Source organism: Copadichromis virginalis, linkage group LG3 (assembly GCF_057382275.1).
Source record: "Copadichromis virginalis isolate Kocher_CV1m ecotype Utaka linkage group LG3, C_Virginalis_male_GT1.1, whole genome shotgun sequence".
Taxonomy (NCBI): Eukaryota; Metazoa; Chordata; class Actinopteri; order Cichliformes; family Cichlidae; genus Copadichromis; species Copadichromis virginalis.
The window spans coordinates 32,224,446-32,238,105 of record NC_140620.1 but is presented as its reverse complement, the minus strand read 5'-3'; the positions used below and the strand labels follow the sequence as shown (position 1 = coordinate 32,238,105).

Below are 13,660 nucleotides of genomic sequence, written 5' to 3'. Positions count from 1 at the left end.
ACAAAGGCTGCTAGCTCCCCTTTTTTCTCTATGTGGTCGTCAGGGAAGCCCTGTTTCTTCCACAGCAGCATGATGAAAGAAACAGGTGCTCATATTTGGGGAGTGTGGGAGAGAGAGAGAGAGAGAGAGAGAGAGCACTGGAAATAGTGAGGGAGAGAAAAGTAGAAGAAGAGAGAACCAGACACATCCCACGCTACTATTTTTCTATGCAGGCACAGACTCACTAAGCTGTGTGCTCTGTTATACTACAGCACTGTGAATACCTGTGTCTTATCACTCCTTGGCTTTGCTCGCTCTCATGCAGTCCTGTTGTTGTTGTGGCAACTCATGTGAGATAAAAAACAAAACGAGTTGATGGTAAAGTGATGAGTCTCTTTGTTAATCAGCATAACAATATTCTTCTTCTATAGTGAAAATGGCTGTGGACGGCTGCAACGCTTCTTTGTGTTATTGTGGCTCTACAAGCAGGATGTGTGCATCAGGTTAGATTAGGAAAAGGCTGTGAAGAGTTCAGTGCTGCTGTGAATCAAAATCAGTGTCCTGTGTATTGGACTATAATGATCACAGTGTGATCGGTAGTGAGAGTACGGAGAGGTGAAGGTGTGATCTGGAGTGAAGAGGAGTGAAAGTGAGGAGAGGTGAGACAGGACGTGTGAATGAGAAGCAGTCGGGCGTAACAGTGAAGCTGCGAGGAGCAGAGGCATATACAAGGGTTCACCCAGAGGTGGGCAATATGAGTAACAGCTAATATCACAATATGTTTTTGCTATATCACAATACAATATATATATCACAATATATTTAAATAACATCTAAAACAAATGTTGTTTTAACCATTCAGTGCTTAAAATTGCCCTTTTTTATTTTGCTAACTGCTCACGTCTGCAGCAATAGTTTTACAGCATGTTTTGCAAATTACCGTGTTTTGTTCGACATCCTCCTTGTGAAATCCTTGCTCAGCGCTGTATGCCAGGTAGAACGTTTTTCCGGCTGGGAGGGGGGATTAATGATGCATTCGCAGAGTGTGGGAGAAAAAACCCTCACAGTGAATTACATGCAGACAGCTTAATATTGTCATGGCAAACTTATACTCAATGAAAGCCTAAATAAAGCCATTTTAACCATCGTATGTGGAAAAATTCATGATACAGCGAGTATATTCGATATATCACCCACCCCTAGGTTCAACCATCCAAAGCAACAGTGCAAAAGAGAGGCGAAGAAGAGGGGCAAGCAGGGTAAGGAAGAGTGTAAGGGAAGGTTTAAAAATGTCATGTATGGCTGGAGACGGGGGCGCTGACAAAAAGACTTGAAGCTGAGCTGAAGGCATTAGGATTTTCAAGGGGAGTGACCAGAATGGACAGGATTAGAAATGAGTACATCAGAGGGAAAGCTCAGGTTGATCGTTTTGGAGACAACGTTAGAGAGGCGAGGCTGCAGACCTTACAATTTAAAATGCCTTTTATCTGAAATTGAATTGATTTCAGGAGTGGTTTCAGATGTGCCTAAGGGTCACCCACATTAATCTTCCAATGACCTTCAGCTGTTGCCAGACTGTAGGCTATGCTGATATACTTGTCAGTCAGTCTAGTTACAGCCTCTCCTCCTTCCCATTCCACTTTCTGGCCGACCTGGCCCTCCACCCTCCGAACTGCACTAGCTTTAAAAGACTTCTTTGTCATGACTTGGACACCACCCTGATCCACCAACTTTTCTGGGTCTCCTGACTCCCCTTTTTGCTCAGCCTGGTAATGACTACCCACTCAGCTCCTCAAGCACTGTTAGGATTAAAGACTTTAAGATACTCCCTAATATCTTTCTTGGTCAATAAAACTGCTTTAGTCATGTCCTGGTTTCTTCTCTGCATCTATGTTTAGCCTGTTCTGGACATTCGGTCCCTTCTCTTTGGTGATTTTATGGGTACTGAGCCGCTCACCCACCTCTTTGGGTCCTGCGAGCTAAACAAACTAATATCTGGGTGCTAACTGTCACTGCATCATTGTTAGTGTCCATACATACAAGCATAAATAGATAAAACTGATGAACATGTAATAGTTAGGGTTGGTGAAGACTTTAATTTCATTAATTGAGTGCAAAGTTTTACAGCAAAGTTCATCATCAGTGTTGAATGACAACAAAGAAACATGAAAAAGAGAAAGCTGACATGCCAGCAGAGCTGAAAACAAGCTGAGCGCAGTTTAGAGAGGGAAGTTTTTACCTCAGTCTCAAACTTTAAAAGCCCAGTTGACAAAGTAACAATGACAACAAAAGAAACAAGACGTTATGACAGGACGAGATGGCAGTAAAGAGGTGCTTAGTAATATGAGGCCAGTCTGCTCAAGTGAAATGTTTGTTGTGTGCTCAGCTCAGAGCTGAAAGAGTGAAAGGGAAGGGAAAGGTAGAAATCTGATCAAACGAAGCCACTGATCACAGACAGATTAAACTTCACAAGCTTCTATTCTCCTCACAAACAAAATATGCAAAACAAATGAGTGGAGAAACGTGATGTTTTTAACCATACATCTCTCTTCTTTTTTGCCCAGTAACTTCTCTTTATTGGTGCTTTTTAGTTTATTGTTGTTTTGCTTTCCATATGAAACACTTTAACAGATTTTTCTCATGCGTCTTAAAATCGAACTTATTTTTCCCCACTAAGCAGCAGTTCGAGCTTCCTCTGGGCGGCAAAATTCCCTTTTATTCGGAGAAAAGGAGCAACACAGGACAAAGATGATGTCCTTTCAGAAAAGGAGGTCAGCAAAACAAGAAGAAAAGATAAGTAGGGGTCTGAGGGGGACAGCATGTAGGTGGATTTGTCAGGTAGCCCGCTGAATCACAGCCACACACTCCATTCAGACACAGGGGGGAAAAAATCCCACAAGATTCCCACATAAACAGTTTCATCGCAAGTTCTGTTACATATATCTGAAATTTCCATCAGCGCAAAACATAACTGGCTGCCAAAAAAACTAAAAAATCAGTAAAACACAAATCCCAGGTCTGAATCATCACCAAAAGGTCATCACATGATCGAAACCTTAATCTCTCCACCAAACCTTCAATCCTCTTAAAAGCACAACCTCCTTCCATTTAAAGAGAGATCTCCTTCCCACTTTAATGTTTTCAGTGATGTTGCTAGGATACTGAGAAGTGCGAACAGATCAAAGAACAGGTATGACTAGACTAGAAGTACAAGATGAAATGGATAAGACACTGAAGCCCTTATGATGGCAGCTTACATCTATAGCAGTAACGTGCATCTCCACGTAGGTACACTCAACTTTAACCTGACTGAAATCTTACAGTAGTGAGAACTGGGAATGCAATGACACCAGAAATTTAGTAGTCTGTACCAATACCAGACCTCAATACCAAAACAAAACATCCACCACCCCTGAGCCCTCATAAGGAAAAGAGGAGGAGAATGGATGGATGCTTTAAAACAATGATGTGGTGGCAGATCGTTTATTTAAAATGTTAATTTTATACTTAGTACCCTATCATGACTGGCAGTATTTAATTGGAAAATAAGGATTTATTTACTTTACACTAACAAATGCAAACTGCAATCATCTGTATTTTTTGTTCAATATAATTTTCGCAAATTTCAGAATCACAACGTATTCTGATCAAGAAATATTGCGATGTAATTTTGAGGCTATATCGCCCACCCCTGCTCTATAGGTAACATTGCTGGTTTTATCCATATGAAATAGTTATAGCATTCATTCAGCTCTCAGTATTAGCTTGTTGTTGGCTGCATTAGGTTACGTCTACATGCATGTATTTTGGTCAATTTAGCTTTTTCTATGCGTTTTTGGACATTCGTCCACACGTAAACGACATTTTGGTTCACTGAAAATTAGGGATGGGTACCGGTATCCGGTGCCATGAGGCACCGGTTCTGACATAAACGGTAGTAACCAGACCGAAAAGCAGCGCACATTTCGGTGCTTTATTTCGGTGCTTTTTTTTCTGAGCAGTGATACACTTCTTGCCAATCATTTTACGTTTCCGAGGATAGTAGGCGGGTCCAGGTACGTACGTTCTTTTAGAGCAGAGCTACAGATTAAAAATGCCCAAGGCGAAGCGGTCAAAAGTCTGGCTGTACTTCACAGCAAAATATGCAAACAAGTCTGCAACAAGTGCTTTAAGCTGATACTGTGATACTGTCAAAGGAGGTAACACCTTGAATCCGATGAAACACCTGGCGACGCATAGCGGGGTTTTTTTTAAAGCTGAGAAATGCGCCGTATTTGATAGCTTGCTGCGAGACCTCACACCGAGCGCATCTACTGCGGGTGGGTTGCCTGTTATCGGACCCGGATTTAGCAACATCCCCCACAAACCCAAAGAGGAGAGTCCTGGCCCCTAGCCCTGCCAGTGTAGCAGAAATGATGAGGATGATGATGCAGCAGCAGCCGTTCTTCTCTGCGTGAGTAGCTTAATGTTGCTCGTGTGTAATTTACGTTGAGTAGGCTAACCACGTTATTACATTAATGCATGTAAGGTGAGCTAGCAAACATCATCATAGCTACATGCGGCTGTCCTCTTGTTTGATGGCAGATACTCCCTTCACCCTGGCCAAAAAGGCTAAAATGACCAAAGAAAAAGTGGAAAACAGTTAAACATGAGAGGTTTTGGACAAAGTTTGTGTTTTTTCCATTGATTAAGCGCTGCTTCCAGCCAAGAGTGATACCATAAATCCCCTATAGCTGCAGAAAAGGCTAACATTGTTATCTTTTTACAAAAAAACAGCTGAACATGAGAGGTTTTTGGACCAATTTTGTGTTCTCCATTCTTTAAGCACCGGTTTGAGCACCGGCACCGTTTCAAAAGTACCGATTTGGCACCGGTATCGGATAAAACCTAAACGATACCCATCCCTACTGAAAATGGAGCGTTACAGACACTCTTGCCAGGGTGGAGATTTTGAAGCACTCGGCTTCAAAGCTGAGCTTTTGATTGGCCAACATTTCTTCACGGTTAAGGTTATATCACCACCTGTTGCTTTGGCATGGTATTGACATTGCTTCAGATCGGTTATTTCGCATTTTCATGTGGATAAATTTTTTTTTTAAAGAGATGAAAAAAATTCCCATTTTGAAAAGTACTTGTGTACATTAGGCTGCAGCCTTCATGATTACTTGCTGATTTCAGGGTTAGGGTTAGATTCTACTACTACTAACCCTGCTGTTGCAAAAATGACAAAAAGCATTTAAATATCACTTTTATTTCAATATCATGTGTTCTTCTACTGTTGTTGCTCATGCTAGAGCTGCTACTACTGCTACACCTACTGTAATGTAAGTTCAGGTACAACTTCTCCTTCTAAAACTACAACTACTACTGTTCTGGTTGATCTTTTACTGCCAATATAATCAAACCCGCTACTACTGCCACTACAGCCCCTACAAGCCATCAATTGATGGTGCACTTCAAGTAGACACTGATATCATCCACCTGTAACTCCCTGATCAGCCATCCTTTGGGGGTAAAGTCCTTATTTGTGACTTTATCAGCTCTACTATCACCTATCTCTAGTGTGGTTGCTCAGTGAAGTGAGATTTTCTGCTTATAGCTATTTGAAGCCAACAAGAAAACCATCCTCACGTCCTTCCAGTGGCTTCCTGTTCATTTCTGTATGACCTTCAAAAGCCTTTAAAATATCCAAGTCTATCCAAAGTCTGATCCCTGCACACATAACTTCTCACCTCTTAAAGCACCACCAGAAAAAGCTGGTATGATTATTTGGCATTATTAAATTCTGTCTACTAGAGTCATTTACCTTTTGCCAGTTTCCCTGGTTTTGCTCCTAGTATACACTAGGGACGGCTTTTAAGACGTATCATACGTACTTTTTTTATTCTCTGCATTAAATTTTTTTCAAAATGTCAAATAAATGAATACACCTGGTAACACAACATACATCACTGTGGTCTCTACTTCTACTGCTTCTACTACACCAATGTAAGTAAGTAAGTAAGTAAAATTTATTTATATAGCGCTTTTCACAGATAAAAATCACAAAGTGCTTTACAACACAGAAAATGGGAATATAAAACAATATAACAGTAAATAAAACAATGTAAAACAATAAAACTATAAAAACAGCATAAGAAGAAATTAATCAAATGCTTTTCTAAATAAAAATGTCTTCAGCTGTGAGTACACCAAAGATGTCCATGTAAATCTGATGTCCACACTAGCCTGACATTTAAAGACCCATGAAGAGGAGGCAACAGGGAAATGACTGGATGCTGTTTCAGTCTGAATTAGCAGAAAATGAAACTCGTGGAAAATCGTGATGCAGACACCCACGTCTGCAACCTGTTTGGGTCTTATTAGTCACAACATATTGCTCTTATCACGTAACAATTTATTTACCAGATGGAAATAAAAACGCAAGCCTTGACTAGCAAATTGTTGAGGAGGTGTTTGAATTCCACAACAAGGAGAATGAAACTGAAAATTGTGGGTTTAGGTGAAGCTTTGCAATTGATGCAAGTGCTCTGCTATTACTACTGCAGATATATTAGAACAGTGTTTCCCAACCATTATGTGCCGCGAGAAAGGATCAGGTGTGCTGTAGAAGATTATTTAGTTCCACCTGATTGGTACTCTTAGGCGATCGGCATGAGTCGCGGGCAGAACAATTGCATTCTCTTCCACTAGAGGGCAGTACAACTACCTGCTCTAATTAAATAGGTTGCAAACTGCCAGTAAAACAGAAGAAGATGAAGAAGAAATGCTATAATAGTCATGCTGTGAGAGGACACAGCGCGTGATAGCAATAGAAAAAAATGTTTTAAAGAAAAAGTAGTAAATCTAGCCCTAGCATCAGTAGTGTTCAGAAGAAAGCAAAAAAGGTATACTGGGGACAAACTGAGCCAATTCCGGTCTACCAGGTGAACAAAATGCTTTTTGTGTCATGTAATTTTTCTAACTATGTGCCGTGGCTCCAAAAGATTGGGAAACACTGTATTAGAGTACTACTATTACTATACTATACTACTGGTATCCAGTAGTATAGGGCTACAGCTAAATCTGTCATTGTTGCATCTTTGGCTATTTTCACTTTGGTTTCTACATCAGGTCTGCTTCTTCATGCAAAGAGAATAAATGACAAAGCAGCAAAGGACGGGGGAAGAGAAATGTCTGTACTCAATCCGGGTAATTAGCTTTTTAGCTTTTGGTTTTGCTCCCATTGACCACCTGTTAATCCTAACGGCATCCGAAGGTCATTGACACCACTGTGTAAGTTCTGCCACAAATACACAGAGACTGAAGGATGAGCAGGTTAGCAACAAATTAGAATAATGGAGGTTTGTCAAAGTATGTTTAGGTGACATTACGGTGCCTCGAATAGATTCATAAGAGTAAGAGAAATGTTAATGTTAGATAGAAGTATTGAACACGTAGCATTATATAAGTACCACACCATTTACACTATCTTGATACTAGAATTTCATATCGAATACCATTTTTAATACCACGGGAGTGGAGGGGTAAGGTTGGGGTAGGGTATGACAACAATTTTAGGTAGTGCCAAACAAACAAAACAACGATAAGTATGTGAGGTAGTTCTGTGAGCAAACAGGGTTGATGAAGTTGGCGGCTGCCATTTTTGCCTGGTTGCTGATAGAATTTTCTTAGCTTCAGAGTTGGAGTTTGACACAAATAATTGTGTTATACTTTTAAATTAGTCTATTATAATGTTACAGAAAGTTTTATTATTAGGCATGACCACTAGCTGCTACCTTAATGATAACTAAACAGAAACTATCTGATAAAGGAGGGGGGGGGGGGGGGGGGCAATTCATTTACCCGAGGGGCCACATGAGAAACTGGGGCTGTTGTGGAGGGCCACAACAATAAGCTGAACTCAGTTCTGCTCAGTATTAATTTTATCTCTTTATGAGATTATTGGTGTTGCAATCCAAAACAATCCCAGCTTCTCATGTGCCCCTTGAGTAAATACCCACCCCTTTGATAAATCTACTTCCAACTGGGGTTGCAGCTGTGGATGGATCGAGATTTTTGATTGGCCAAAGATATTATACAAGATGCACATTATGACACAACACCACAACCCCAAACATACAGCCAAAGTCATTTAGAACTATTGTCAGCATAAAGAAGAACAAGAATTACTGGAAGTGACGTTATGGCCCCCACAGAGCCCTGATCTCAGCATCATGGAGTGTGTCTGGGATTACATGAAGAGACAGAAGGATATGAGGAAGCTTATGTCCACAGAAGATCTGTGGTTAGTTCTCCAAGATGTTTGGAGCAACCAGGCGAGAGCCTTTAAAAACTGTGTTCAAGTGTTCCTGGAAGAATTTATGCTGCCTTAAAGGCAAAGGGTGGTCACACCAAATATTGATTTGATTTAGATTTCTCTTTTTGTTCATTCACTGCATTTTGGTGATTGATGAAAATAAATTATTAACACTTCCACTTTTGAAAGCATTCTTTGTTTACAGCATTTTTCTCACCTGCCTAAAACTTTTGGACAGTACTGTGTGCACGCCCACAAGCTTTACAATACTCCAGCATTGTTGAAACCTGACTTCCTGAAATTCTCCAAACTGTTGAGGGTTGTGAACATCAACTGCTTGAGTTGCTAATGAGGGGGAAGGGCTTTCTGACTGCATCACTGCTGTGTGAAGCTGTTTATTGACTAGAGGAGGCAAAGACGGAACTGTTGATGCTGTTGAGTATTAATTCAAATGCTAATTGAATAATAAAATGAATCTTTTGACAAACCTGCAGGGTACACGTATAGTTGATTCTAATATTCAAATATATATCCATCCATGGAAGTCTTTGGAGAGTTGCTCCCTCCACTGCTGCTTGCTTATGGAGCCTTAAGCTAGATAAAAATGGAATTTGCATTCAAGGACAGACACAAAGGTGGAGCAGTGGGAGGCAGATACAGAAGGTGAAAGGAGAAGGAGAAGGTAAACAGGTGAAACTTTTCCACTAATGTGGTGCTGACACACTCAAGAACTGAAGAGTGCCGGTGCCAGAAGCCTAGTACCAAAAAAGGGTTTAATGAAAGTCAGAGCCAGGGGAATTTTGGCAAGAAATTGACCAGGTTCTGTCCATGTTTGATTTTTTTCTGAACGTTACCATTTCTGCTAGTGAGAAGGAGTTCCAAGAGCGAATTTGTTTCGTTGAACTTGCATGATGCGCAGGCTGATTTATGGTGGTTATAAATGTGATTATTATTAGACAGAGGATTGATTGAATGATCAGTACATCTTGCATCTGGAAAATTCCTGCCAAGACTGATTATTGTCATCGTCATCATCATGGCGCTACATGAGGGAACGAGACCGAGTGCAGTGGATGGGGGGAGACCGATTAAAGAAGAGTTGACAAAAGACAGAAGATCCTAGGAAACAAATCGGGGGACAAAAATGAGACCAAACACCAAAGAAGAAGAAGACATCGTGGAAGCTGCAGCTCTGATGTGTTAGCTGATACTCCTCTGCCGATCTCCAAATCTCCGCAATGTCAGGATGTTTTGACTATAACTCTCACCACAAACACACACATACATGCAGACAGATCCGCCCCTGCACAGACTCCACCTGAGATGTGGGTCACGTGTAGGGCGAGCGGGTGTATATAGGTGTGCGCCTCCCTTGCTACGCAAAAAGCATGCATCAAATTAAGTGTGTGTTTGTGGTTTGCACTGCATGACGGGTTCAAAGGAAAACCTCCAGGTATACATTACCGCTGAACCCCCTCACCTGGCTGAATGGAGATTGATATCTGTGAGGATTAATACACACAGAGAGAGAGAGAGAGCAATAAAAATGACTTATGACGCTCTCTCCTTCAAACTTAATGAGAAACTCTCCGCACATACACCAGTCTGTTTGTTTTAAACCTGAAAACAATGTCAGCTTAAGTTACAGGAACATAGCTGCTTTGTCTTTGATTTTAGGGGGGGTTTTTTATCCCGCAAGTTTGGAAATTTAGACAAAGACATGCCATAAAAGATCATTTCTTTCAATCTCTTGTGCTAGCAGTGACATCAGGGCAGACTGTCTCCACTAGGGGGACTCAATGAGCGCTTTAATGGAGAAAGGGGAACTTTGATTCCCTAAAGAGTCTTCTTTCACACTAAATTAAAGGAATGCTCCAAAATACACAGCTAATTTACTATTATCTATTGAGACATTAATGACCATTTGTGAAAGTTCAGTGACTTTTTTGTGTATCATTACGCTTAAATGTCAAAAAACCGTTAATATAGCAAGTAACTATCTTAATTAAAGTTATACGTTTTTTAGTTCATTTTCTCTTTTTTCCACCCTTTTAACAGTTTACTTCAAGGTTCTTGATAAACTTTCATGGCCTTGGTGAAATATTGCAGTAAACTTAATCTCTGTCATACCGAGACAACTTCCAAGCAAAGCAGGGAAGAGGTCAAACCATAGTTTTGACATATTACAGCTGAAGGAGAGGAAAGAGCTTCTATCTGTTGATTTATTCTTCATCTCTAATCACTTTATAAACTCTGAGCAGACAACTCTCAACTCTCAAATGCTGATTTTTTAGTCTTAGACCTGATCCTGTGCTGTTTTTGTTATTTCACAGGATGCTCATACTCTGTTCAGTGTTCCAGTTGCCATCAAAACACTGAATCTAATCCATAAAATCTTCAAACACACAAATGTCTCCTGCATAATTTGAAAAACATGAAAAACCCCACTCATACCACGAATAGCTGTGTTAGAGGACTTACAGAACGGCAAACAGACCTGATTGGCAGACCTGATTGGACACGCCTGGTGTGTGGTGGGCGTGCAGCCACGACTCATTAATAATTAATGACGAGGGAATATTCATGGAATATTATATGAGGAGCCTGAGTGAGAGACACTTGCACTGATTTGGTGATGCATCGGCATCCCGACATGTTAGAGATCTACAGCTGAGGATGAGGAAGCACTAGTTTAAACAGATGTGGAGGGCGAAGAGAGGAAAAGTGCGAGCGCGCTCATACACTTCCCCACCTGTGTTGCTGTTTCTGAATCATCTCTCAAATGCAAAGACTAATCAGCTGCACTAAATATGGGTTTCATTTCTCTACACTTCAGTGTGAGTCTGAAAGCAGCTGCTGTCAACTTAAAGCACACCTGCACACACCTGGAGAGAAAAACGCACAGTTCCCTCTTTCAGGACACCAAAACAAAATTACGCACAAAAGACTGAACAGCAGCCCCGCTGTTCGAGGTTCAATCCGAACACAAGCGGGCTCTTAAGGGAAGCATCGGCGCGCCGCTTTCCCTCCACACGCCGAGTTTAGAATCCGTCCGAGTTCTTGACGCGAGAATAGGAATAAAATACAGACACAGGGCGGAAAAAAATAACCGCAGGTACGCGAAACGCGAAGATGCGCACGAAGGGGGCAGGACAGAAACTTCGTCCGATCTCCCACCAAGAAAATCTGCAGGTCCTGCGAAGGTGATCCTAGCAGTCAAAAAGCCATGAAAGCTGAGCGCGGAGGTGTATCATTGGTGTAATTACATGGTTTTTATTTGCAAGTAAAACGGAAACGGCAACCGGGATCATTATTATTAGAGCAGAAGCACTTGTTATAAAGCAGACTCTATTTTAGAAACTTTACTCGCTCGCTGAGGGAGCCGGTGGGTCTCTGCAGGTTCTCCTGCAGCGGGGGAAAGATCAGTGCAAGGAACTGGAAGCGTACTTACCGCAGAGTCGGATCGCTGCACCCCGGCGAACAGGACTAGTAGCAGAGTCGCACCGAGCTGTCGCAGGCACTTTGAGTCTTTACTCATCTTTTGGGGAGAATAAAACAAAGATCCGCCTGCGTTAGCACTGTACTTTGGGGCTCTTTATACGCGTGTCATAGCCCTGCTCCCCCCACGCACACTGTGGAAAAGAAATAAAGAAACTCGTTCTTCTTCTCGGCGTGTCGGCGGTTGTTGCGCTTGCAGAGACTCCCAGTGGTCCTGGCTCTGGCACCGTGCGTCTCTGCAGTTCCCTCTCTCTCACTTTTTCTGAACTCGTAAACCTGCCCACCGGATCTACTTTCCACAAGCGGTGCGCAGTGATATCAGGGATGTGCACCTTCCCCAAGACAGATAATTAATTAAAAATAAATCTGGGGTGATTTGCGAAACAAGATCTGGTCGTAAGTGTGAGCCACGAAGGTCCAAATGCCCAAAAGTGTATCGCGTGTTAAAGTATGCTGTAAATAATCATTATGTTTGAACCTCGCGGATGGATATTCTTTCTCCTGACTCCAGACCACCGCTCGAGGCTGTGAGTTTGACTTTAAACCTTTTCTTTTCTTTTCCTTAGGCCCCGGCACGTTACATTCCTGCCACTTTATTACAGGTCACTTTCTCCCAACGAAGGAAAGCTGCTAGTAGAATAGTACAGAATAAAACCTCCGTCCTATAAAAACGTACCTGTTGTCTCGTTTCACACGCGCCTTCCTCTAAATGTGGTGTGAAGCATAAAGACTGTTGCATGAACTTATATGAACACATGCTGCTGAAGTTACTGTGTGATCAAACTGTATGTGCACACACTGGGACTGATAAGCACACATAATCACAGTAAGCAACCATCTCAGCATCCAACCTTTGCAATATTACACTATCTATGTTACAATCACTGGAGTGAAAGAAACCAGAATCAAGACCTGCAGTGGAATAATTTAAAGGTGCACTTTTTGGGAGGATTTTATTGTGAATTTTTAAAGCATCACAGTTGAAGTGATTCTTGCATTTTTGTATTATTTAAAAGTCATCTAATCACAAGTTGGACTTAACATTTTCTCATCTTAAAACATGAAATACGTTGTGTAACTTTCTAAAAACTTTGAAAGCTCTACTGGGTTTATGGTTAGGATTGAAATTGAGACTGTAGAAAATAAACATATGAATAAAAACTATATAGCAAGTCCAAAACTGAAGAGGACCTAGTTAGGATCCTGTGGTGCTAAACAAGCTGCAGAAAAGTCTATGCCAGAAACACAAGACACAAAAATTTAAGATAATGCACTGTAATAAAGGATTTTATAGCCCCTCTAGGGAGAACACGGTGTTGCAAAGCTTAAAGAGTACTCTGCTTAATTCAAGAAGTTTTATGCATTAGCAGAGATCAGGGCAAAGTACACGTGATCCCTAACACTGATCTGCGGTTAAAGTTTTTAAATGTATCATAAGGAGGGTGTTTGGGTGAATGGTATGAAAACACAGTTATGAATTTTAAGATCCATCATGTTGATTCTTTGGGGACTAATTTTGCATCAAGTGTCCTAAGGTCATTTTAAACTTCAGTAACCACCTGAGCGCTAACAACGGTGGGGTTTTGTTTTTATGTGGAATAAAAGTCTTTGTAGTCTCTGAAAGAACTTCTGTATGTTGTTGCTTTTTCACTGATTAAAACCTGGACTGCAGACTTGCTTTACACCGCTGTGCCTCCTTTGCTGGTCCGAACCGTACTTGGTATGTGGGGGTACCTCGGTGGCAGTCAGAGGCATGGAGGCATGTGCTGGCCCCTCCTCTTCGCTGAGGCTGCTGAGTTGAGCGCACCAGTACGAAGTGCGCAGCAGCGACTGCACCGCTGAAACTTGGGTGAGTTGGACAAGCTCTGATTTTTATGAAAGAAA

General features: G+C 41.5%; 2 protein-coding genes across 2 annotated transcripts in view; one reads left to right on the top strand and one right to left on the bottom strand.

Annotated features, from left to right (window-relative positions):
- col4a5 (collagen, type IV, alpha 5 (Alport syndrome)) overlaps positions 1-12,017 on the bottom strand; it is a 66,430-nt gene extending 54,413 nt beyond the window's left edge. The window contains exon 1 of the mRNA XM_085450704.1: positions 11,730-12,017. Within this exon, the coding sequence (XP_085306830.1) occupies positions 11,730-11,816 (87 nt within the window). The 5' untranslated portion in view covers positions 11,817-12,017. The remainder of the gene's footprint in view (positions 1-11,729) is intronic.
- A 1,559-nt stretch (positions 12,018-13,576) lies between these two features.
- Positions 13,577-13,660, top strand: part of col4a6 (collagen, type IV, alpha 6) — a 146,420-nt gene continuing 146,336 nt past the window's right edge. The window contains exon 1 of the mRNA XM_085450705.1: positions 13,577-13,625. The gene's annotated coding sequence lies outside the window, so the exon portion shown is untranslated. The remainder of the gene's footprint in view (positions 13,626-13,660) is intronic.